General features: G+C 36.1%; 1 protein-coding gene across 3 annotated transcripts in view; it reads left to right on the plus strand.

The window, feature by feature from the left end:
• Positions 1 to 24,303, plus strand: part of LOC136041674 (kinesin-like protein KIF18A) — a 65,653-nt gene that overhangs the window by 9,041 nt on the left and 32,309 nt on the right. For 2 of the 3 annotated variants that reach the window (XM_065726396.1, XM_065726404.1), the window contains exons 3-4: positions 19,360 to 19,520; positions 21,893 to 22,245. In XM_065726396.1, coding sequence (XP_065582468.1) covers positions 19,360 to 19,520; positions 21,893 to 22,245 — 514 coding nt within the window. Of the gene's footprint in view, positions 1 to 11,230; positions 11,365 to 16,566; positions 16,847 to 19,359; positions 19,521 to 21,892; positions 22,246 to 24,303 lie in introns of those variants that run through there. The other variant, XM_065726408.1, reaches the window with a different exon arrangement.

Genomic DNA, 24,303 nt, shown 5'->3' on the forward strand with positions numbered 1-24,303 from the left:
TATTGATTCTTAGAATTTTATTAGAGCTCATACCATGTGAGCCCTTGGCTCTTCCTACCTCGTCACAAGTGCCATATGAGCTCTTAGCTCTTGTTAGATAGTAGATGTATGTCAAATGATAGTAATTGCAAATATCTATACATTTGTAAATTTTATGTTTGTAGCCGTTGTAAAAATAATCTGTGTAATTACCCCCATGTTGATATTTATTAAAAAAAAATATTCAAATGGAAGGTGCTTTGGCTGTGCAAAAGCTGAAATTGAATTGCCCATTATGGTTCGTAGTAGGTTCCACAAAACTGGGCTGCCCAGAAGCCAACTTAATTCTGCTAAGTTCAGCGATCATTTTAAGTCGTGTAATTTTGCTCATGTATCATCAGGGGGCGGAGGGTAGGTTTAAAACCCAACCTTTTTAGGGCAGCCCTGTAAGCCTTCGTGACCCCTCCTCCCCTGGGTTGGGTTCCAGTCTTATCCCCCTGCATTTTCAGCTCAACAATTAATAAACCCTTCCCGATTACGAACTCCCCTCCTTACCCCTTGTTACCTCCTCCCCTCCCCGCATACAGAAGTCCTGTTTTCTCACCCCTTACAGTATGCTGCCCATTACCCTCCCTACTCTGCCGCAAACCAACAATTTCTTGACAGACTTGAATCAGCACTCTCACCATGGCAATTAAAAGCCGTTGAACAGATCATTTCCATTCCGCTGTGATTCCCAGCCAAGCTAGTAATATCCCCGTTGAAAAAGAGTGCTCTCCTTCCCCAGGCCCACGCTCCTCTTACTCCCTTCCGGCTCCTACAATTAGCAAACAAACTACTGCTCCCTTTAGTAACCGTTTTACTTTTCCTAAGTTCCTTGTTACGAACGCTGAAAGCCTGAATTTCGACAAATTGACCGAACTAGAGGTCCTCTCCCAATTACACAAAATTGATATAATTGCTGTAACAAAGGTCCAGGCACAGAACCTTAACCTTTTAAAAATCAATAACTACTCCCAATTCGTAAAACCTCGTCCTCATGACCACCCCCTAGGTAAAAAGGGAGGCGGAATATTATTATCTGTAGAAAACTATCTCTTCCCCAAATTAATTCATATTCACAACCTTTCAGATTACGATGAAATCATTTGGGTAAGTTTGAGACCCAAAGTTTTGCCTCGCCCTTTTAATTTGATTGTTTTTTGCTGTTTTTGTTTTTTCCCCAAATCAAAACGCTGCACAAAGACAGCTGCTTTTCCAGCAACTACACAGTAGTGCCGAATTTGTCCTATGCAAATTCCCAGACGCCGGAATTTTCTTAGTAGGTAATGCTAATGACCTAAAGTTGAATTCCCTTTGTAGTTCCCCAAATTTAAAACAAATAGTAAAACAAGAGCTAAGGGCTCATATGGAACTTGTGACGAGGTTGGAAGAGCTCATATGGTATAAGCTCTGGCAAAATTCTAAGAATAAATAGATTGCTCTAAAAGAAAAATCAGAAGCTTAATACCGGTCGGGATTTAAAATAAGAGCTCTGAGTCTCGAGGTCCTTCTAAGAATCAAAATTCATTGATCCGGTCACCCACTCGTAAGTTAAAAATACCTCATTTTTTCTAATTTTTCCTCTCCCTTCAGCCCCCCAGATGGTCGAATCTGGGAAAACGACTTTATCGTTTTTTAAGTCAATTTGTGCAGCTCCCTGACATGCCTACCAATTTTCATCGTCCTAGCACGTCCAGAAGCACCAAACTCGCCAAAGCACTGAACCCCACCCCCTAACTCCCCCAAAGAGAGCGGATCCAGTCCGGTTACGTCAATCACGTATCCACGACATTTATAAGCGTTTTCCAAGATTTCCGGTTTCCCCCTCCAACTCCCTCCAATGTCAACAGATCTGGTCGGGATTTGAAATAAGAGCTCTGAGACATGAGTTCCTTCTAAATATTAATATTCAATAAGGTCTGGTTACCCGTTCTTAAGCTAAAATACCAAATTTTGTTTTAATTTGTCCATATCAACAACCCCCTGCTCGCCTAAAGAGAACAGATCCGTTCCAATTATGTCAATCACATGTTTATAATTTGTGCTTATTCTTCCCATCAAGTTTCATCCCGATCTCTTCACTCTAAGCGTTTTCCAAGATTTCCAGTTTCCAAGAATTCCGGTCTCCCCGTCCAGCTCCCCCCAATGTCACCAGATTTGGTCGGGATTTAAAATGAGAGTTCTAAAGCACAATATCCTTTTAAAGATCAAATTTCATTAAGATCACACCACCCGTTCGTAAGTTACAAATACCTCATTTTTTCTAATTTTTCCGAATTACTCCCCCCCAACACCACCAAAGAGAGCGGATTCGGTTAGGTTATTTACGTCACATATCTTGGACTTGTGTTTATTCTTCCCACCAAGTTTCATCCTGATCTCTCTGCTTTAAGCGTTTTCCAAGATTTCCGGTCCCCCCCTCTCATTGACACTGGATCCGGTCGAGATTTAGAATAAGGACCTGAGTTATGAGGTCCTTCTAAATATGAAATTTCATTAAAATCCGATCACTCCTTCATAAGTTAAAAATACCTCATTTTTCTATTTTTTAGAATTACCCCCCCCCCCTACTCCCCCAAAGAGAGAGGATCCGTTCCGGTTATGTCAATCACATATCTAGGACTTGTGCTTATTTTTCCCACCAAGTTTCATCCCGATTCCTCCACTCTAAGCGTTTTCCAAGATTTTAGCCCCCCCCCCCCAACTCCCCCAATGTCACCGGATCCGGTCGGGATTTAAAATAAGAGCTCTGAGACACGATATCCTTCCAAATATCAAATTTCATTAAGATCCAATCACTCCTTCTTAAGTTAAAACTACCTCATTTTTTCTAATTTTTCAGGATTAACCTCCCCCCCAACTCCCTCAAAGAGAGCGGATTCGTTCCGGTTATGTCAATCACGTATCTAGGATTTATGATTATTTTTCCCACCAAGTATCATCCTGATCCCTCCACTCTAAGCATTTTCCGAGATTTTAGGTCCCTCCCCAAATCCCCGCAATGTCACCAGGTTCAGTCGGGATTTAAAATAAGAGCTCTGAGACACGATATCCTTCCAAACATCAAATTTCATTAAGATCCAATCTCCCGTTCGTAAGTTAAAAATGCCTCATTTTTTCTAATTTTCCGATTTAACCGTCCTCCCACTCCCCCCCCCCTCAGGTGGTCGAATCGGGGAAACGATAATTTCTAATTTAATCTGGTCTGGTTCCTGGTACGTCTGACAAAATTAACCGTCCTAGCTTACCTGGAAGTGCCTAAAGTAGCAAAACCGGGACAGACAGACCGACAGAATTTGCGATCGCTATATGTCACTTGGTAGATACCAAGTACCATAAAGACCAACAACAAAAGGAAATACTACTCTTGGTCAGAGTTGCACGAATATGCATACTTTCCATATCTCACCTGTTCCTTTGCCTCCTTTAGGAGGAAGCTACCATTTTTGTTTATTAATGAAGGCTCTTTCCAACTTTAATCATACATCATCCAATTTCCAATGAAGGCCTCTTTGAGTTTGGTTCTTGGATTACTAGTTAAAACTGGCCAGCTCTTAAGGGGAATAATGACATTAATGTTAAAGTGTCTTACTTCCAAAATCTGATGAAAACCAAATACTTAGAATCCTTTCATGAGCCAAAAAAAAAGAGTAAAATCGTGTTCTAATGACAAACCTTACATTACTAGTCAGTTAAAAAAGCTAATTAGGTTTAAAAATAATCGATTTCAGACTGGTAAAACATCTGAAGCTAACTGCGTAAACATATAAAAAAAGAAATACGTAAATCTGCTTCTGGGTATTACAAATGTAAAGTCAAGGATCTATTTTCTACTAAGCCAAAACAGTGGTACAAAAGTAAAAAAAAAAAAAAAAAAAATTGGGAACACACATAATAATATAGATTTCCATTTACAAGAAGAGCCCCTTGTACTACCAGTGGTCTGAATAAATTTATTTCCTCCATAGTTCAAAGCCTCCTTCCCGTCTCTATTAATACTGCTTATGATCTGCGCTCTCCCAATTTCCCTGTTATTTTGGCCTTGGATGTTGAGGCAAAAATTAAAAACATTAAAAAGTGTAGCACCTGTCCACTAGACATCCCAATCGTACTAATTAAAGCCTTAGCAGGCATTCGTTCAGAACCTTTGTCCGTACTTTTTAATGAAATTACCTCTACTGGTAAGTTCCCTGATAGTTGGAAATTAAGTTTTATTACTCCCGTAAAAAGAAGGGTAGTAAACAAGATTTTGCTGGTGTCCGGCCCATTACTCTTACTCCGGTTTTTCCTAGTTATATGAAAGCGTTTTAGCTGATTGATTGAAAGTAAAAATAATCCCAAATGTTGACCAAAGGCAATTCGGAAATTTGCGCTCTACCTCTGTCACACACTATCTTGTTCACCTTTTGGACACTATATGTAACAAACTTGAAAAAAACCCAATACCTGGTTCAATGTTATCCCAGTTGACTTACAAAATGCTTTTGATTTAATTAGCCACAATACATTAGTAAAAAAGCTAACCCCTGTTTAATAAGAATAATTTCGTCCTTCCTTTCTCATAGAACGTAGGTCGTCAAACACCTGAATATATACTCTGATCCCCTCTCAATTTATAATGGTATGCCCTAGGGAACCTCTTAGGCCCAATTTTATTTCTTACCCGGATAGATGGAAATTCGTTGACGATTTAACTGTCTTAGAAATATGTTTCGAAAATCTAAAAAATAACCCAATGGACATCTTGGAATCAATATCAGATGAAGCTGTTGCTATTGATATGAGAGTCAACCCTTAAAGTCAATAGTTTTAACAGTTAGTTTCCTAAAAACTTTCCCTTCTTTCTCCTGTCCTATCCCCTCTGAAACGTCTGTTAAAACTATGAAATTACGGGGTGTTACATCTCAAGCGACTTATAATGGGATCGGCACGTTAATGATTTCTTAAAAGGTACAAATACTTCATTTCTTTCTCCTCAAACTCCTTAATAAATTTAAATATCCTAAATCGCATTGTTTGAGGATTTTTCTCTCTTTTGTACGTCCTACCCTCGAATCCGCTTTTCCTGTTTGGCATCCTGGCATTTCCAGTGAATTGTCGGACAGAATAGAGGCGGTTCAAAAAAATGCCTAAGAGTTATCAAATAAAAAAAACGGAAAGTAAGGAGCGACATTGGAACTTAAAACGAACAGAAATTACTTCGTATGTGAAAGGAGATGCTTCCTCATCAACGTCCCGCTCTTTACGTTAAAGTTTGACTCTTTCTCTTAACTCTACTTTTTAAAACAGTAAAAAACTTTAGCGTAAAGAGCTGGGCGTTGATGAGGAAGCATCTCCTGACATATACGAAGTAATTTCTGTTCGTTTTAAGTTTGAATGTCGCTCCTTACTTTCCGTTAAAAAAAACTTGTTTTTTTTTATTTAATTTCTGAACGTTTTTAAATCAATGCATGTTTTGATTTTGGCTCTCCGCAGATGAATAATTAAAACGAAATTTGCATATTGTTTTTTTTGCTAAATGGCTTTCTCATAGTTTTGATCGAATGATTTTGAGAAAAAAGGAGCGGGAGAGGAGGCCTAGTTGCCCTCCGATTTTTGGTTACTTAAAAAGGCAACTAGAACTTTTAATTTTTTTTACGAATGTTTTATTAGTAAAAGATATACGTAACTTACAAATTAGCTTACGTAGCCAGTTTCTGTATTCTCATGTTTTTATTACGTATACGAAGAGGTTCACCCCCTCGTCAGAACCTCGCTCTTTACACTAAAGCTTAAATTTTGTTCCAATTTCTTAAGAATGACCCCTGAATCACAAAAGCCGTAGAATAAATAGTTGAAATTACTAAAAATACTTTAGCTTTAAAAAGAGCGAGGTATTAGGGGGATGTGAGCCCATCATATGCGTAATAATTTCTGTTCGTTTTAAATTTTAATGCTTCTCCTTACTTTCAGTTGAAAAAACTTTTTCATATTTATTTTTTCATTGTATTTGTTTAAATAATGCTAGATAATCCTGCGCTCCCTTTATGAAAATTTTCTTCCCCCATGACAAATTCCTCCAAGGACAGTTCCCCCAACATATCTCCCTCTTCTCAACTCCTCCCCCAACCTAAAATCCCCCTGAAAACGTCTGTACACTTCCAAATAAAAATTACTATATGTAAGCACTGGTCAAAGTTTGTAACTTTTGGCCCCTCCCACGGGGACTGTGGGGGAGTAAGTTGTCTCCAAAGACATAGTTATAAGGTTTTTTGACTGCGCTGAATAAAATGGCTATCTCAGAATTTTGATCTGGTGACTTTGGGAAAATAATTAGCGTGGGAGGGGGCCTAGGTGCCCTCCAATTTTTTTGGTCACTGAAAAAGGGCACTAGAAATTTTCATTTCCTTAGAATGAGCCCTCTCGCAAGATTCTGGGATCACTGGATCGATACGATCACCCCTGGAAAAAAAAAAACACAACACACACAAAAAAACAAATAAACACGCATCCGTGGTCTGCCTTCTGGCAAAAAACACAAAATTCCACATTTTTGTAGATTGGAGCTTGAAACTTCTACAATAGGGCTCTCTGATCCGCTGAATCTGATGGTGTGATTTTCGTTTCTATGACTTTTAGGGGTTGTTTTCCCTTATTTTCTAAAATAAGGCAAATTTTCTCAGGCTCGTAACTTTTGATGGGTAAGACTAAACTTGATTAAACTTACATATTTAAAATCAACATTAAAATTCGATTCTTTTGATGTAATTATTGATATCAAAATTCCATTTTTTAGAGTTTTGGTTACTATTGAGCCGGGTCGCTCCTTACTACAGTTCGTTACCACGAACTGTTTGATCTTCAATGAGGGTAAAGTGCCTTACACTCCCCTTCTTCGGAGAGCAAATCTAGTCACCCGTAAGGAAAGGAGAGCACAAATTTCTTTGCGTTGTGCCCACAATGCCGTTCATAACCCTCGTACTTATTTCTCTTTTCCCTAGTGAACATTTACCCCCTCGAACTCGCCCCTCCATATTTTGTTTCAAGAAAAATCCCTCTTCTTGCCCCAATAAGGGTTTCCACTGAAAGATATAGAAGAACGTTCATCCCTCACATAGTTGAAATTTTAGATCAATACCCCCCCCTTCTCACTCCACTTTTATCTTATAGTTTTAGTGTTTATTTTGCAATTGCGAATTTTGTAATTCATGCTAGCTAGACTTTTGTTTAAATTTGTTTTCCCTGTTTTAACTTTACGAGTTTTTATTGTTTGAATTTTTATTGATTGCAATTTTATGATATTGTACTGACACTAAAGTGCGAATTCGACCCTTTTGGGCTTGTGATAGCCACTTTGTTGAAATAAATATTATTTTATATTATTTTTTAAACCTATAATTAAAAGATGCTACTTTACAAATGCTAAGAATAGCCTCTTTTACGGTTCCATGAAAGGACTAAAATAAACAAGAAAATTCCACGAATTTTCCGCCAATTTAGACCCAATCACCAAAACTAATAGAATAGGAATCAAACACTTGAGCCCGGTTATTGTGTTGCGAGATCAACATTTTGGTTTTGTCGTTTTTTTTTTTTTTTTTTTTTTTTTTTTTTTTTTTTTTTTTTTTTTTTTTTTTTTTTTTTTTTTTTTTTTTTTTTTTTGTTCCTAGCAGCCCGATTTCAGCTTATTCCTAGGAAGTGGTAAAAGTCTAACCTCTGCGGTTTTTACGGAAAGTGTGCACCTTAGGTCGAATTGATGAATATGACTTTGCATTTTGGTGAGCTCTTGCCTGGGGCCAAAAAGGATGGTTTTTGCTTCTCCTTGAGCCAGAGCCTATAGTCTGTGAAGTGACTTGGAGTTTTATAGCCTATGTGAGAGAGAACTATCTGAAGTTATGCAGTTAAGCTTTCGTTTCATCAAACCATGTTTCTGCTTTCGAGTGAAAAGCTCCGTTCTAGTAGGCGAGCAGGCAGGCACCAGTTTCAAATGGAAGATGGACTAAATCTATAAGTGTTAAATATATGCGGCAGTTACCCGGCCCCACAGCCAATATATCTTCTTTGAGTGATAAATAGAAAAAATTACAAAAATAAAAAAGTGGGACCGAAAGTGCTGCCACCTATTGTTTCTACCCATGATTTCAGCTGAGTTTATCATTCGGTTTTTCTCACTTGGAATTGTGGTAGAGAAATGGTAGGCTATCAGATGTACCTCTTAAACTTTAAAAGTTCTCTCATTGCTAAAAAAAATTAGAAGTTCGCAACTTTTGCTAGTTGGTGTACCTATTATTTAGTACAAATATTATTTGTACTAAACCCCGATGAGGGGTTTGCGACTTTTGCCAGTTGCAATGAGTGGTTTGCAACTATTGCAAGTTGGTGTACCTAGTATTTATTTTAAGATCCTTACAGATTAACAACTTCAGCGTTTAACCGAAGCGAGGAAACAAAATGAAAGTGTTGCTCTCGCAACACTTTACTTGGCGAAGCCGAACAAAGGTTGCCGCAACACCTCACGTTGTCCATGCAATGTAGATCTAGTTCTTTCCCTGTTTAAAGCTGGACCGAGAATATATTGGAAAATGATGGAGATATCACAAACCAATTGAGTTTTCCTTCAAGCTAAGCATAGAGAATATATTGTCAATCAAAGAAGTTGTAACATTAGTTACTCGTGTGGGGATTGATGTAGCCGGTAGAGTTCCTGCGGCAAGCATGGTTGAAAGAAAATCAACTGAAGCCGAAGAATTCGAATCCATCAAATTTATATTAAAGTCACCCATTATGATTAACTGACACGGACGTTTCAATATTATGTCAAGTATTTCCTCAAGATTCCGAAGAAACAACGAAACCGCACCACTAGGAGAACGATAAATATGACCTATGATTAGGTCAATACCATTAGATATAATTTCTATAAATTGTGACTAAAAAAAATTCCTTGATAAGTCATCCCGCAAGCAGTAATGCAAATTACTAGATATACACATGGCAGGACTTTCTTTAACCATCTTGCAGAGGTTTATATGTCCTATTGTGTAACCATGGATATCCAATAGAATTTCATTGCCAGATTCCAAAAACGTGTCGCATAAACCAACAACTTCAGGCTGTCCATCCGAAACAATTTGTCCTAAATTATCCATTGACGAGGCGAAATCCTGAATATTAAGCTGAAGTACAGTCAGGGAATAATTTCCTTTGGTAACCTCCTCTCCCCCCAAATCCGAAACATATTCTACATTACAAATAGGGTTTTTATTAATCAGGTTTTGATTAGTCTTACCCACAGAATTATTTACAATACTAATTACATCAAAAGGATTATTTTCGAGCTCGCAATGGTGCCTCTCACGGCTTAAAATATTGACAAAAGCAGGTTTTACTTGGAGTCCATCTAAGTCACAGGATGAACAAAAAGAAATCTTTACTTAAATCTCTTACAAAGAAAAACTTGCCAAAGGATTACAAAGACATAAATAATTAATAACAGCAGGTATTATTGGGATGAACCATGAGCACAGGAAGAAAAAAATAAAACAAAAAATGAAACGAAATGAAAAAGAAATTGTGAAAATAACGAAAAGTAATGACATGAGGAAGGCATTTATAAATCAAGAAAAATATTAACAAGTCACGTACTAATACATTCATACAAATAGTTTATTTTACGTATACGAGTTTCACCTGGAACTTTGGCTACAACTTGTCCATGATCCATGACCAAACACTTCTTGGTTTGCTACGAGCCTGTTTAATAGACCGCGACGCTTTTTAGTTAGGTTTTCAGAAATAAATACACCTGACTTTGCCAACTTACTTTTTGCTGTAAACACTTTTCGAGCAATATCACAGCTTGAAAATTTTACCAGAACAGGGCGATTTTCACATTCTCAGTTTGAGTAGCAAGCAAACGGAACTGATAAACCTTAAAGAGGTTCATTAAGATTTTCTATTAATTCCATATTGGGGCTTGGTTTCACACCGTAGAAAATTAGGGTATCAAGTTTGGTATCCTGCTCAAGTTGGCCAACCCTGTTTTCTAATTTAGAGTCTTGAAAATACCAGGGAATAAGTGCTGCTTTTCAAAAGCTGTATTTACATCTTTATCTGTCCTTGTACAAGCTTCTTTAAAGTGGTCATTCCAGTTGCGGAAATGTGTTTCACTTATATTATGCTCAGAGTGGGTGCAATAGCAAAAGACTAGATATCTAGCTTGATTTTTCTGGTCTTTGGTGGTTTTAATAACTACTGATGGCCATAAGGGGTATCCCTGAAATGATGCTAGGACAAGATCGAACGGTTTGTATTTTGTCATCTTACGATTTGCAGTCATGAGAGGGGGTACTGTACAGGTAACAAACTTCAAAAGCAAAATGTTCCAATTTGATACCCCAAAAATACTCACGTTTGTAATATGCACTTTTTTGTGTGTGTTTTTTTTGTCTTTTCTTGTGGTGGTGGTTGATTGTTAGCACCTTGAATAAGTTATCATATACATAAGCCTAATGGTGTGATTATTTACATTCAAAACTTTGCTTCAAATTTTGTTGTATTTATCGTATATGGAAAAAAAACCTTTCATGCCAAAAAAGAAAACGAAAAGAATTTTTTTTATAAATTAATGCCAATACTAATGAATTAATGCAAAACTAAGTTATTAGAGTAAAGGTTAAGTAAAAACTTGTATTCTTAACTTATATTAAATAAAAAAAAAACGTTTTAAAAAAGTTTTTTAACTGCAAGTAAGGAGCAAAATTAAAACTTAAAACGAACAGAAATTATTCCGTATATGAAAGGTCCCCTCCTCAACGCCTCGCTCTTTACACTAAAGTGTGACTCTTCCTCACAACTCTACTTTTTAAAACAGTAAAAACTTTAGCGGAAAGAGCGAGGCGTTGAGGAGGGGACAACCTCTTTCATATACGGAATAATTTCTGTTCGTGTCCCAGGTGATTAAATATAATGATAGTTTACTCAGAACTTCGAGGGGTCGCCCAATTTCCGCTACCTAGTGTACATTTTGGAGTGCCATGTGTGCCGTACAATTCCATCATGCTTGGTATGTGCCACCTGGTGAACGTTATTTCTTAAAAATTGGCAGCCCGATATAGAACTTCTGTCATTTTATGATGCAATTCCCAAAGGAAATGTTCAATCTGGGTTGGCAAAATTATTTTCGTTTAAATTCTTTCGTCAGGCCATTAGATCAGATGTACTTATAGTTAGTAATGGATAATGAATAATGGATGTCATACTTATTGTAATTTCATATGATATAGCCTAGCTGTTGGATTTCTCTCAAGTACTGGAGAGGATTTGTTTTCTTTTTGTGGACATTAGCGACTTGTGCAGCTAAGAGTATGTAGTCGAATGTTTTTCCTATTCTTTTTCTGTTGACTGGAATATTACCAGAGCTGGATTTAAGATCTCTTTAAGGGGATGGGGGTAAAGTAGACTGTGGCGCCTCATGTAGCACCAACAACACTGTAAATATTATAATTTGTGCCCAAAAATATTATAATTTAAGCTTATTTTGGCGCCCCTCGGTTGTGCTGCCCAACGCGCTTGCCGCCCCTTCCTGACCCTGGATATAATGAATATAAATTCCAGTTTAGGAGCTTACTGTTATTTTTGAAGGTAATTAACTTAGGTGAATGAAACCTTGAGGAACGACTCCGGGTTCCAAAATACACACTGGGAAAGCATTGCCAGCGTCTATGTCTATCCTTGTCTTATTTCTAGAGCTTGCAAGATTGCATATATGACTAAATTTTGACAAAAATGTTTTACCTTAATTTTGAGTTTTCAGTCTCTTTTTTATTGGCTGAAGCTTTTTGAAAAATGCAATCCCTGTTATCGTGATGGAATTTTAAGCCACGTCAAGTCTTTAAAATCTTATAAATTGGGATTGAGCAAAGGTATGAGGATCAAAACACTTTTCTAGTGCTTCATTCGAGCAGAATATTTATTTTGCTAGGTTTCACTTTAATAACTAGTTTGTTAATGGTCATCAAAAGTCAGTATCCCCAGGAGGGATGAATGGAGGTAGATGCTACAAAATATCGTCCCTGGAGATTTTTAAAAATATGAATGCATTCTGCAAGTTTCATTCACCTAACTCAAATACTTTCCAAGGTAGCAAAAAGCCCGTAAACTTGAATTTTCAAACAGTTCGTGGCAACGAACTTCAGTAAGGAGCGACCCGGCTCAGTAGTAACAGAAACTCTAAAAAAAACGGAATTTTGATACCAATATATACGCCAAAAGAATCGGATATTTATGCTGATTTTAAATATATAAGTTTCATCAAATTTAGTTTTACCCACCAAAGGTTACGAGCCTGAGGAAATTTGCCTTATTTTCGAAAAAAGGGCGAAACGCCCCCTAAAAGTCATACAATCTTAATGAAAATCACACCATCAAATTCGGCGTATCAGAAAACCCTACTGTAGAGGTTCCAAGCTCCTATCTGAAAAAAGTGGAGATTTGTATTTTTTGCGTGTTTTGCGTGATCACAAATGCAGGTTTATTTTTTATTATTTCTTTTTCCAGGGGTGATGGTGTCAACCTGGTGGTCCTAGAATGTCGTAAGAGGGCTTATCCTAACGAAAATTAAAATTTCCAGTGCTCTTTTTAAGTGACAAAAAAAATTGGAGGGCAACCAGGCCCTCTCCCACGCTCATTTTTTTCCAAAGTCACCGGATCAAAATTTTGAGATAGTCGTTTTGTTCAGCATAGTCGAAACACCTAATAACTATGCCTTTGAGGACGACTTAACCTCCCACAGTCTTCGGGGGAAGGGCTGCAAGTTATGAACTTTGCCCATTGTTTTCATATAGCATTGGTTATTGGGAAGTATACAGACGTTTTCATGGAGGAATTTTTCTGGTGGGGGGGGGGGGGTCAGGAGGAGGGGGTTGCGAGAGAGGATCTTTTCATGGAGGAGTTTATAACGGGGGAATATAATTTACTTGAAGGGCGCGCTGGATTTTCCTGGATTATTAAAAAAAAACTATGAGAAATTAAATATGAAAAAAAAAAAATTTCAGCTGAAAGTAAGGAGCAGCATTAAAACTTAAAACGAACAGAACTTATTGCATGTATGAGGTGGTTCGTACCCTCCTCAGTACCTCACTCCTTACGCTAAAGTATTTTTAGTAATTTCAAAAGAGCTATTTATTCTAATTAAACAGCCTTTGTGATTCAGGGTCATTCTTAAAGAATTGGAACAAAATTTGAACTTTAGTGTAAAGAGCGAGGTATTGACGAGGGGGAGAACCCCCTCATATACGCAATAAAAATATACGAATATAGAAGTTCGTTACATAAGTTAATTTGTACGTTACGTATATTTATTACAAATAAAAACGTTCGTAAATAAAATTAAAAGTTCTAGTGGCCTTTTTAAGTAACCAAAAAAATTGGGGACAACTAGGCCCCCTCCCTTACCGTTTTTTCTCAAAATCGTCCGATCAGAACCTTGAGAAAGTCATTTAGCCAAAAAAAAGTAAAATGAATATGCAAATTTCGTTTTAATTGTTCGTGTACGGTGAGCCAAAATCAAAACCTGTATTATTTCAAAAACGTTCAGAAATTAAATAAGAAAAACAAGTTTTTTTTTAACTGAAAGTAAGGAGTGACATCAAAAATTAAAAGGAACAGAAATGAAAACGAAGTAAGGAGTGACATTAAAATTTAAAACGAACAGAAATTAGACCGCATATGAAATGTGCTGTCCCCTCCTCAACGCCCCGCTCTTTACGCTAAAGTTTGACTCTTTCCCACAAATCTACTTTATAAAAAAAAAATTAGCGTAAAGAGCGGGTCGTTGAGGAGAGGATAGCCCCATTCATATGGAATAATTTTCGTTCGTTTTAAGTTTTAATGTCGCTCCTTACTTCTAGTTAAAAAAAAAAACTTTTTTTATTTTCAAAATAAAAAAACTTTTTATTTTATTTATTACCTTACATAAATTTAATCAGATAAATTCAGGACTTTTACCTGTTTATAACGGATAGGAAAGTGTTACTGAATCTTTCCCTTTGTCCATGATGCCTAATCCATACCACAGTCACATCTTTCAGTAAAAAAAAGCCAAAATTTATGCATGACATTGGTGCTTACTTGATTTTAACATCAGGTTTGTAGGTCTAGGAGAGCAGCTCTTCCGAAGAAAATTTCTTAGAAAAATACAAGTAGTGCCATTAGAGGTACCTGTGTATTTTATGCCACACACTCAAGTTTACGCTGTCTAAAACTTGAGAACAAACCGGTTTCTTCGTTAGTTTCTTTCAGCTTAGCGTGGGACAAAAGAAAGACAAGTGACAGAATAGATGGGACATCTATATTTTTTTTCGGGGGGGGGGGAGTATTTGGACAGTTTGAAGTTAGATAACCATTCTTATTGTATGATTTGCAGAATAATTGTACCTAACTCGTTTTGAATGTAGATCTACTTCGTTATACTTTCCACCGCCCTCCCCCCAAATGTGCAAATATATAGCCCAAATTTGTTTCTACAGTATTATATTTTCTTCATTTTTTTTATATTTCATTAGGATTAAGAGTCAATGAAACAGGTTCTAAGAAATGAAGCAATTGAGTGAGTGGTGTATAACACACAAACGCCCCATTAGATTCCTTACTTTATTCTCCATTTCAATATTACTATTTGTTACCCTGACAATGCATTCCTCCCTGATGGTTCTTGGTATAGCCCCAGGAACATATAAAAAAAGTCAGAGGAAAACACTAAAACAATGAAATTATAACTTTATAATACCCAGTATGTTTCTCTCAATCAGATTATATGGTTTCCTTCCATTATCATCCACACTTCAAATTGTTTCAATTAGTTTTTTCGTAAATGTTGCATTTAATCGCAGACAAAAATTGGGTTTTGATTGCAGAAAACCCGTTATAATGTATAAATAGATTCATTAACAGAGAAATATATTATCAGAGTTATATGCGAGACCATCTAGGGAGGAGATGCATTATGAGGGCGATGACTATTATGCTGAAGAAGGGCATAAAAAAGGAATCCAATGGAACTATATCTATTTCATTAAAGTGTTCCCTTAAGGAGATCTGCTCTCCTAAACTGTTACCGATTTGTAGGCTACTGCAGAGGCGGCAAATTTCGAGATTCTATCTCGGAAAAACTGCCGTTCCAAGTTTTCATCTTTTCTAATATAACAAACTGCGCCTTAGACCCAAGTTTTTGCTCTTGATTAGGCAATTACAAATTATATGCTTAAAAGTTGAACATTGGGTAACAGGATTTATTAGCAGCTCCATCGTAGGAAATAGGTTAATGAAATAAAACTAGCACCACTAGGTTTCTTATTTTGTGACGATCCTCCCCCCCCCCATAGGATGATCCGAGTTATTGCCCTAGAATAACATATTTATCACTGAAATCTATTGGAGTGACATATGTTGAGTACTTTTCGCGGTTCAAGAATACAAGAAAAGGGATTTAATAGAATTGTTGAAAAAAAATATTGTACAAAGCTAATATATGCAAAACTAAAAGAAACTATAACGATGAAATTTTCACGTTATAATATGCCAAACTAGATACATAAATATTATCATTGATTCGTAAGCCAAGAAAAGAAATTTGAAAAAAATTGTCTTTTATGACGAAGGAAATTATTTTCTTTCTGTTTTGTTTAACTTCATCCCTGTTACCCACTTCCTTTGTGCAAGTGAAATTGCTGCGAACTAAGGCGCTGACAGTGAGCTGAGTTGAATTATTTCTGTGAGACCGATTGGTAGCTCTACATATATCTGAGCGCCGAGTTTCTTTGTTAATTTTGTTTTAAAAAAAGGCGTTGTGTTTATAATTGATATGAATTAATTAATAATTAACATTACTAAATTGAAAGTGTATTATTTAAGCAGAAACTCGAAATGGCGAGAAATTGGTCTAAATAGCCAGTATCGGTGCCAGTTTGTTTCCAATTATTGTATACTAATGTTATGTTTTTTATATTTTTTTCAAGTTTGTCATAGTGATAGGAAAACTGACGTTCCAAGCTTCCATATTTTCTAATTTTAAATAATTATGCCTTTATTCTTTGGTGTTGTTATTCTATCAGAAATTTCATGCTTGAAAGTTAAACATTTTCAACTCACAAAATTACTCATGGGGTACATTGTTGGCAATATGGCCATAACCTTGTTTTTATTCACAAGTGTGACTATAGAGGGTGGGGGCACAAATTTGACTTGTGTCTAGACCATTAACACATAACAAGACATAGAATTCCAGTTAATCTTTTTCAAGTAATTGTTCTGCCATTTGGCGTAGGCCTTTCATAATAAGAAACAAAAACTATACAGCACCAATAAGTTGACACTGGAAAATGTTCAACTGGCAGCTTTTCTTATTCCATATTTATCAGTCTAAGTAGCTACAGGAGGGGCTCAAGTCGGACATTTTAATTTTAGAATTATAACTTGTTCTTTCCAATCTTCATTTTATTATTATATAGTGAAATTATATTATGTTTGTGATTTTGTATGTTTTGATATTAACTCTAATATTTGCAGGTGTCTTGTTGAAAATGACCAGAATTACAAAGAACAGACGATTATCAGGAGGTGGAAAACCTAAGATTAAAACAGGTGCTTCCACTACGCCTTCATTAGTTCCGCTAAAAGCAGTTGTTCGGCAGGCCAGGGGGAATATGAAAGTAGTCGTACGAATCCGTCCAGTGAACCGGAACGAAAAGTTGGTTGTTAGACCTGTCAGCGAATCTCAACTTGTGTTTGACCCTCATGAGGAAGAAGAAGGATTCTTCTTTCATGGAGTAAAACAAAATGGATTCAGGTGTGTAATCTTATTTGGATTTTTCTTCTGCTTGTGTTGCTCAATTGAGCTTAAGATCTTTAATATAGAATTAGAATGGTTGCATAGTCGTAATTAGGACTGTCGGGGTTGGAAAAAAGTCAAAATTGCATAAAACAAATTTAATGGATTTAAAATTTATGTGATTCGATCTTAAAACCAAACATGATTACAGAACTGTTCTTACCAGTCAAGTTTAATTTCAATAGACGAACAGCAGAAGAAATTCAAAAGAAGATCGGCTGCATTGTTGAATCAATTTGCTACACCAATTAACTGCTGAAAAAAAAATAAATCAAGCCATGGCGTCTCTAGTGTTGGAATGTGAAGCATGTGTATTTATACACATCCTAGTTAAGCTCAATCAAATTGGTATCTTAAAGTTATTATTTTCTATTCGAAGGCCAAAGGGGTTTTGTCGCTTTTACTATCACTTTTAGTTTTCCTTTTAATCCTGGCTGGTACCTAATATACTATTTATCATATGATGTTAAAAGTCAAGCTATTGATTTGACTATAAAATCTTACCAAATTAAAAAATGGAGTTTATAGGTGAGCCTTCTGTTTGGCTCATATACTTTCGGCAGATTTGTATGAGTACAACCCCGTATCAGTCTCCACAACTTCTCTTTTTTCCAGTGCCTGCTTTCCTTGTTGTTGGTTTTTATGGCACTTGGTATTTACCAAGTGACATATAGCGATCGCAGCTTCTGTCCGTCAGTCTGTCTGTCTGTCTGTCGTCTCGATTTTGCTAGTTCGGGCACTTCCAGATAAGCTAGGATGATGAAAGTTGGCTGGCGTATCAGGGACTATATCAAATTAAATTAGAAATAGTCGCTTCCACGATTCGACCATCTGGGGGGAGGGAGCAACCGAAAGAGACAATTGAGAAGAATTTTATTTGCCGATGAAACAAATGATTGTTGTTCTTAAGTCTGGCTTGCTATTCTAGTGATATGATTCTCGCTTAGGGTGCGAGAGATCTCAGCTTTGAATCCTGGACCTTCCAATTTTTACATGAAGAAGATCCGAAACTAGATACGTGATCAGTATAGCGATCGCTGAAAGCTGGCAGGCGTATCAAGGACCGGACCAGATTAAATCAGAAATAGTCGCTTCCCAGGTTCGACCATCTGGGAAGGGGGGAGTGGAAAGATGGTTAATTCGGAAAAATTGAAAAAATGAGGTATTTCTAACTTACAAACGGGTGATTAGACCTTGATGAAATTTGATATTTAGAAGGACCTCGTGTCTCACAGCTCTTATTTTGGATCTAGACCAGATCCATTGACATTGGGGGGAGCTGGAGGGGGAAACCGAAAATCTTGGGAAGCGCTTAGAGCGGAGAGATCGGGATGAAATTTAGTGGGGAGAATAAGGACAAGTCCTAGATGCTTGATTGACATAAGCGGACCGGACCCGCTCTTTTTGGGGGAGTTTGGGGGGATTTCTAGTATTTTGGCGAGTTCGGTGCATCTGGACGTGCTAGGACGTGCTAGACTTCTTGATGTAACTAGATTTTTGCTTTGCATTAGTAGAAAATACAAATGAAATACTGTATTTTGCATGCTGGACACCTTTTCAGCCTTCGCTAAAGTCAAGGAATCAATTTTGCTAACATTAATGTTGTTTCATTAAGCCATGCATCAAGAAGTTCCATAAGAGTTGGTAGTTGGAGTTGATATTTAGCATTGTACTTAGGTTGTAACTGATAGTTAGAATTTGGGAAGTACGTACTGAAATATTTGGAATTGATGGCATTATACATTGTATTGCATATATATATATATATATATATATATATATATATATATATATATATATATTGCCGCTCTATTCAATTCATATAGCTTCTTCCAAAAGACATTTTTAGTGTCGTTTGGCTGAACTAAACAATCAATGACAAAAATACGGTAGCTATTGACGAATGTTTGAGCTGCATATCTCTTCTTACCTTGATCACCACCATTTTATTTTTCTGGTGAGGAATAGGACTCATCGGTATTCAATTTTCAATAAGAAGGAATCTGCCAAAATTTCCAGCTTTTTTGTGGGGAGTTCTGATCCCCAGAATTGTTCCTCCTCCCTTCCGTTCAACGAGCTTCAGCTTTTGCTTCTTATTACGAAGTAAATTTGTATAGTGGAAGTGAAATAGAAATTAAAAGGGGTGTTAATAACAGGTGGGCTTGTTTATTGCATAAAAATAGGATTCTTGTTGTGGTAGCATGCCAAATATAAAAGTTTCATGAATATTTAATCAAGGATAAAATACTAACTTAACTTATTAGTTTAAGTGGGTTATAAAGTAGTGAGAATTACATTTAGCTGAACTTTTGTTGATACTGAATGCTTTTATTTCTACTTCAATAGTATATCAAATTGCAATAAATGCTTTGAATGCCAACTCGGCCAATCATGACAAACAATAAAATTTAAAAATAATCTTTGCAATTAAGAATTTATTTTCTGAGATGTATCCTCTGCTATATTTTTAGGGACTTGAATAAAAAACAGAAAAGAAATGCGAATTTTGCGTTTGATAATGTGTTTTCCGAGGACTCGACAAATTTAGAAGTATTTGAGGCTTCAATCAAACCCCTTGTTCAAACAGTTCTTGATGGATACAATTGCTCGGTTTTCGCCTACGGGGCAACAGGTTAGTCCGATCTTTATCAATTTTACTTCATTTGCGCAATCTTGTTGTAGATATACAGATGGTGTTCTTTTAAGAACATTAGGCTAACTTTAAAAAAGTGAGGGCTTTCTGGTGGAAGTAAAAAGATGAGTAAAACTTAAAATGAACAAAGATTATTGTTTTGTAGGTTATGTAACATATATCTGTAAAACTTGGCCAAATAAACTGACTCAGGATATTTCTTTTTTTTTTGTGAAATGTTGAAAAACTAACGTTTTACTGAAAAGACAAATTCATTTCTATTCGTTTTAGGTTTGAACTATGAGATGACTTTTTATCTTCTTCACGTCTTGGGCTTTCTTTTTATGACTCTTCAGAAAACATTTTCTTATTATCTGTATAAATTTTGTAATGACTTTCAATTTTGTTTGGCTATTTTAAAACATTTGGATTTTTAGGTGTCCTTCCCCCCCCCCCACAACAAACAAAAATGTGAACCTAGACCACTCATACTACCTTGTACTTTCAACTTTAACACTCTAACGGTTCTTTAAATATTGCAAACATCATATTTTAATAAGTTACATACCCATAGGGTCTAAATCAAATTTGGAAATTGCCTGAAACACGCTTTTGAAGCTTCAGCTTGGTAAATATAGGGACTTGAGTCGCAAGGGACGTCAAGGATATGAGTTAAAGGGGTTCGGCTCCTCCGCAGAACCTCCCCCTGACAAATCACCTTCCCCCACCCCCTAAAATCCCCTCGGATAATTACCCCCGCTGGTAAAGTTGGACAGCCAAAGGAAAATTAAGGCAAATAAAAAGAATGAAAAAAGAAGATATTATGGTAATTCTGTTTATTTTCCAAAATACATGTAGCGAAGTAATTTTAATAGTAATATCACGAAAATTAGCCAAGGAAAATGACAAGCCAGTCGTTAAAATTCATTGCTTTCATCCCCCCTCCAGAAAAAAACAATATATTTTGGCTAGTAACACCTCTGGTTGGTATAAGACCAAGGTCATGGGAAAGTAATTACTCAAACTTTTTAGTCTTAGCCTGTTATCTCTGTGCAGTTCCATCATAGTGCAGCTCTTCTATAATTACTACTGATTTCGTATTTTCAAATTAATTTTCCTAACTCTAGTCTTACCCTGCTATGATAACTCAACCAATTAAGACATTTGCGACTCGCTTTCTTTTTTTTCCGAAGGTTTTGAAGTCTTTGCTCAAAACCAATGAACAATTTTTTCAACCACGCTTGGAACTCGCTAGTGAAAGAATTTTTCTAAAAATTTTAAGGAGCTGTTTGCTATTAACTTGTGAGACACAATTGTGAATAAAATCTTCTCTAATTTGTTTGTCAGGAAGGTGAAAAACAGGACTCTAGACGATTTTTCTTTGGTTCTTGATATCAGTTTTTGCATAGAATGAATCAGAGGCCTTTTTTGAAATTAATCGTTTTTTCATACTTTGTCAATAATGCAATGCATAGTAGCATTCAAATGCTAATTTGGTGTCACCTCCATCGACCTTTGATGCCTCGGGTCAGGATATTAACATATTTCGTATAGTCCATCGCGTTTTGTAATTATCTTCGGTCAAATTGTGCAATGTTGAACTAACAATAAGGTTAAACAAACTACTGTAATTAATATATAAATTGTCTAAATATAACGTCTCATTTCGTCGTTTCTCAAAGGGTAGATCAGTAGAGCAATGCATACTCTATCTTACTTTGATTATCCAGATCTGCATTGAATTTCTGATCTTCACTCTAAGAATAGCTTAACTATCGGTTTTGGTAACTAAATCAGGAATGTGAAAATTCTATTTTGTTTCCACTTCGTGTTTTCAAAAAAGTCTGATTGACTGGTGAAAAAATCTCTTGAAAGCCCCTTCTTCAGTATCAAATGTTCTAAAAGCACCCCTCCTAATTTTTTTACTTCTTGTCATTTGTATATAAGTATATTCTTTTAACATTTTAAATAATACTTTTTCTGTTGGCAGGTATGTCTAATTATGACTAAAAATATGAACTTTGAGAATAAAAGTTCCTTGAGATGTACTTTGAGTAACACAAAACGAGTAAATAAAACAATACTTAGGCGTTGTTCACATTCGTATATCCAATATGTACCTAAGATCTTTTTTTAGTCAATGATAAGTGCTTTTCATTGAGCTAAATTCCCTTTCAATACAGTTGTCACTGAATTGTATTGAGTGATCTCAGATTAACAATACCCGAATGTTTTTTCTTCTTTTTGGCTGTCATTTCTGTTTTATTTTCAACCCTAGCTTTAGTACGAGTCATGGTTTTTGTTTGTGCTAACCTTTGGATTTAAGAAATAGTGCGCAGTTATTTATAATAAACTATCTTTGCTCTTTTTAGGAGCTGGGAAAACATTCACAATGTTGGGAACAGAAGCATGTCCTGGTATTGTCTACCTTACTGTAACCAACCTTTGGGAAAAAATGGAGGCTTTGAAAGAAATTCGAAACTACGAAATTGCTGTTTCCTATTTAGAAATTTATAATGAATTAGTTAAAGACCTGTTAGTGCCCGGAGAACCATTGATTCTCCGAGAAGATTCATCGGCTGGAGTAATTATACAAGGACTGAGTTTAAAAAAACCTCACAGCACTGAAGAATTGCTTGAACTTCTTCGCAGTGGCAACGAGAGAAGGACCCAGCATCCTACAGATGTGAACAAAGAATCCTCGAGATCACATGCAGTTTTTCAGGTAATTTCAAATTACATATATTAAATGCCATGGTATCCTCTCCTTAAATCAATCAAATTGCCAATGACATACTGTTAAGGTTAGACTCTGGCCAAAGACTCACCGCTTTAAATCATAATTAATGAGAAAAAATAAAGGACCAAATCAGATTACCATCTTCACTTGAATTATTACTAGTTACAAACATATTTGTTACAAAACATATTTTTCCCCCAAATGTTCTAGGATTGTTATACTTTTCCCTGATTCACCCTTACATTTTGTATTGCTCTTCGATTTGGCTTGGTACTTTCCCTACTTTCCCTACAAATATTGCACCGGGCTGCTACGCCTTTACTCCTCTTTTCACCGAAGTCGCACGTGTTTCCACCTTTTTTCAAGTTTTATCTAGTTTTTTTTTTTTTTTTTTTTTTTTTTTTTTTTTTTTTTTTTTTTTTTTTTTTTTTTTTTTTTTTTTTTTTTTTTTTTTTTTTTTTTTTTTTTTTTTAGTTTTTCAATTTACACCGTTGTTCTAGGAACAATTATTCGAAGCTAGATTTCTCAGAATTACGGCTTTAGCACGAGCTTTGACTCCTAGTGCTAGGTGTATGGAAATCGAACATTTTCCTGCTCAGTACCACCTATCTCAATCACTTAATACAATCAAAACTTCTTAACCAAATACGAATCTATGCACTATATTTTCCCTTAATGCACATATCTTGTCAATTTGCCTGATCAGTGCAATAATTGAAAGACAGCAAAAATTTTAATTCGCGATATACTATTGCGAATTGATATCAATAAGCTACGACGTTAACTATTGGATCAGCAGGACTGCAAATCACAGAGGGAAAATGCCCTGCTTCGCAAAACCTAATAGAGATGAATCATCAAGTTCATGACCTTACCAATTAAGGATGATTTTAGAACGTTGTGGACTAGGGGAAATGTGGAATAATAAAAACTCGAACAGGAGCTTGTCACAGTACTCCGATAATATCTTATTAGATCAGCATGGACTGCAAATCACAGAGTGAAAATGCTCTGCTTCACAAAACCTAATCCAGATGAATCGTCAACTTCATGGTCTTACCAATTAAGAATGATTTTACAACATTGTGGATTAGGGGAAATGTGGAATAATGGACTAGTTATAGATTAAAAAGTTGTAAAGATGATAGGTAATATTTTACGGGTTCAAGGGGTACAGGTTTGGCAGCATGAGAGAAGACTTTCTGATCCTATGCGCCTCTACGCGGCGGTGAAGCAGACATGGGGTAAAGAGGTATGGCTAAGGTAAATTTAAAAGGGAGGAATTGAAGTATACAATTGACTTTAAGAGGGATAGTTTACCACTTGGGATATGAAGGAAGTATTTACAGAGGAGGGAAAGGGCAGGATGGTCCTTACTTTTGTTTGATGCCTGGAAGAATGGATAAGAGCATCATGTTATGTATGAGATTGAAGAATTAAGTAGGTTACGAAATAAAGTGTATGGAGACTGTAGGTTTGATGAAAGATGGCTGGAGAATGTGCCGATCGATGAATGTCTTGCAAGTGTTTTAAAACTTCTGACGATTTTCGTGGCTGGCAATGGAGCACAGAGGTAGACTTTTGTGACTTGTGTTTTACATAATATCAATTATTTAAAAGTGGGTTTTCCTTTTCAATTTGTATTCCCATTGCCTTAGGGCTTTCAGCGCATTATCTACCCAAAATATGGTCCCTACAACATAACAAATTCTCGCAAACTTGCTGCAATGTAACCTTCAATCAGACAGAATTCATCGAAAAGGACAGGTTACTACACCTCGCAAAACAAACTCATTGACAAGTTCTGAATTTCAATAAAATCAATACGAATATTCCTTTAGATTTGAACGTTCGCTATCTCTCATGCTTTCTTACAACCCTTTGTCTAATTCAATTCTGGGAGATTCTAGTATTTTATTCACATTTAAAAATGAAGCAAATTCTATTTTTTTTCAATTTATCTAGTAGTTTCAGGCAAAACAATTTGAAGCTAGTTTAATCAGAATTGCAGCTTTAGAGTGAGTTTCCCCTAGGCCGAATTTG

Source organism: Artemia franciscana, chromosome 2 (assembly GCF_032884065.1).
Source record: "Artemia franciscana chromosome 2, ASM3288406v1, whole genome shotgun sequence".
NCBI classification, from domain to species: Eukaryota; Metazoa; Arthropoda; class Branchiopoda; order Anostraca; family Artemiidae; genus Artemia; species Artemia franciscana.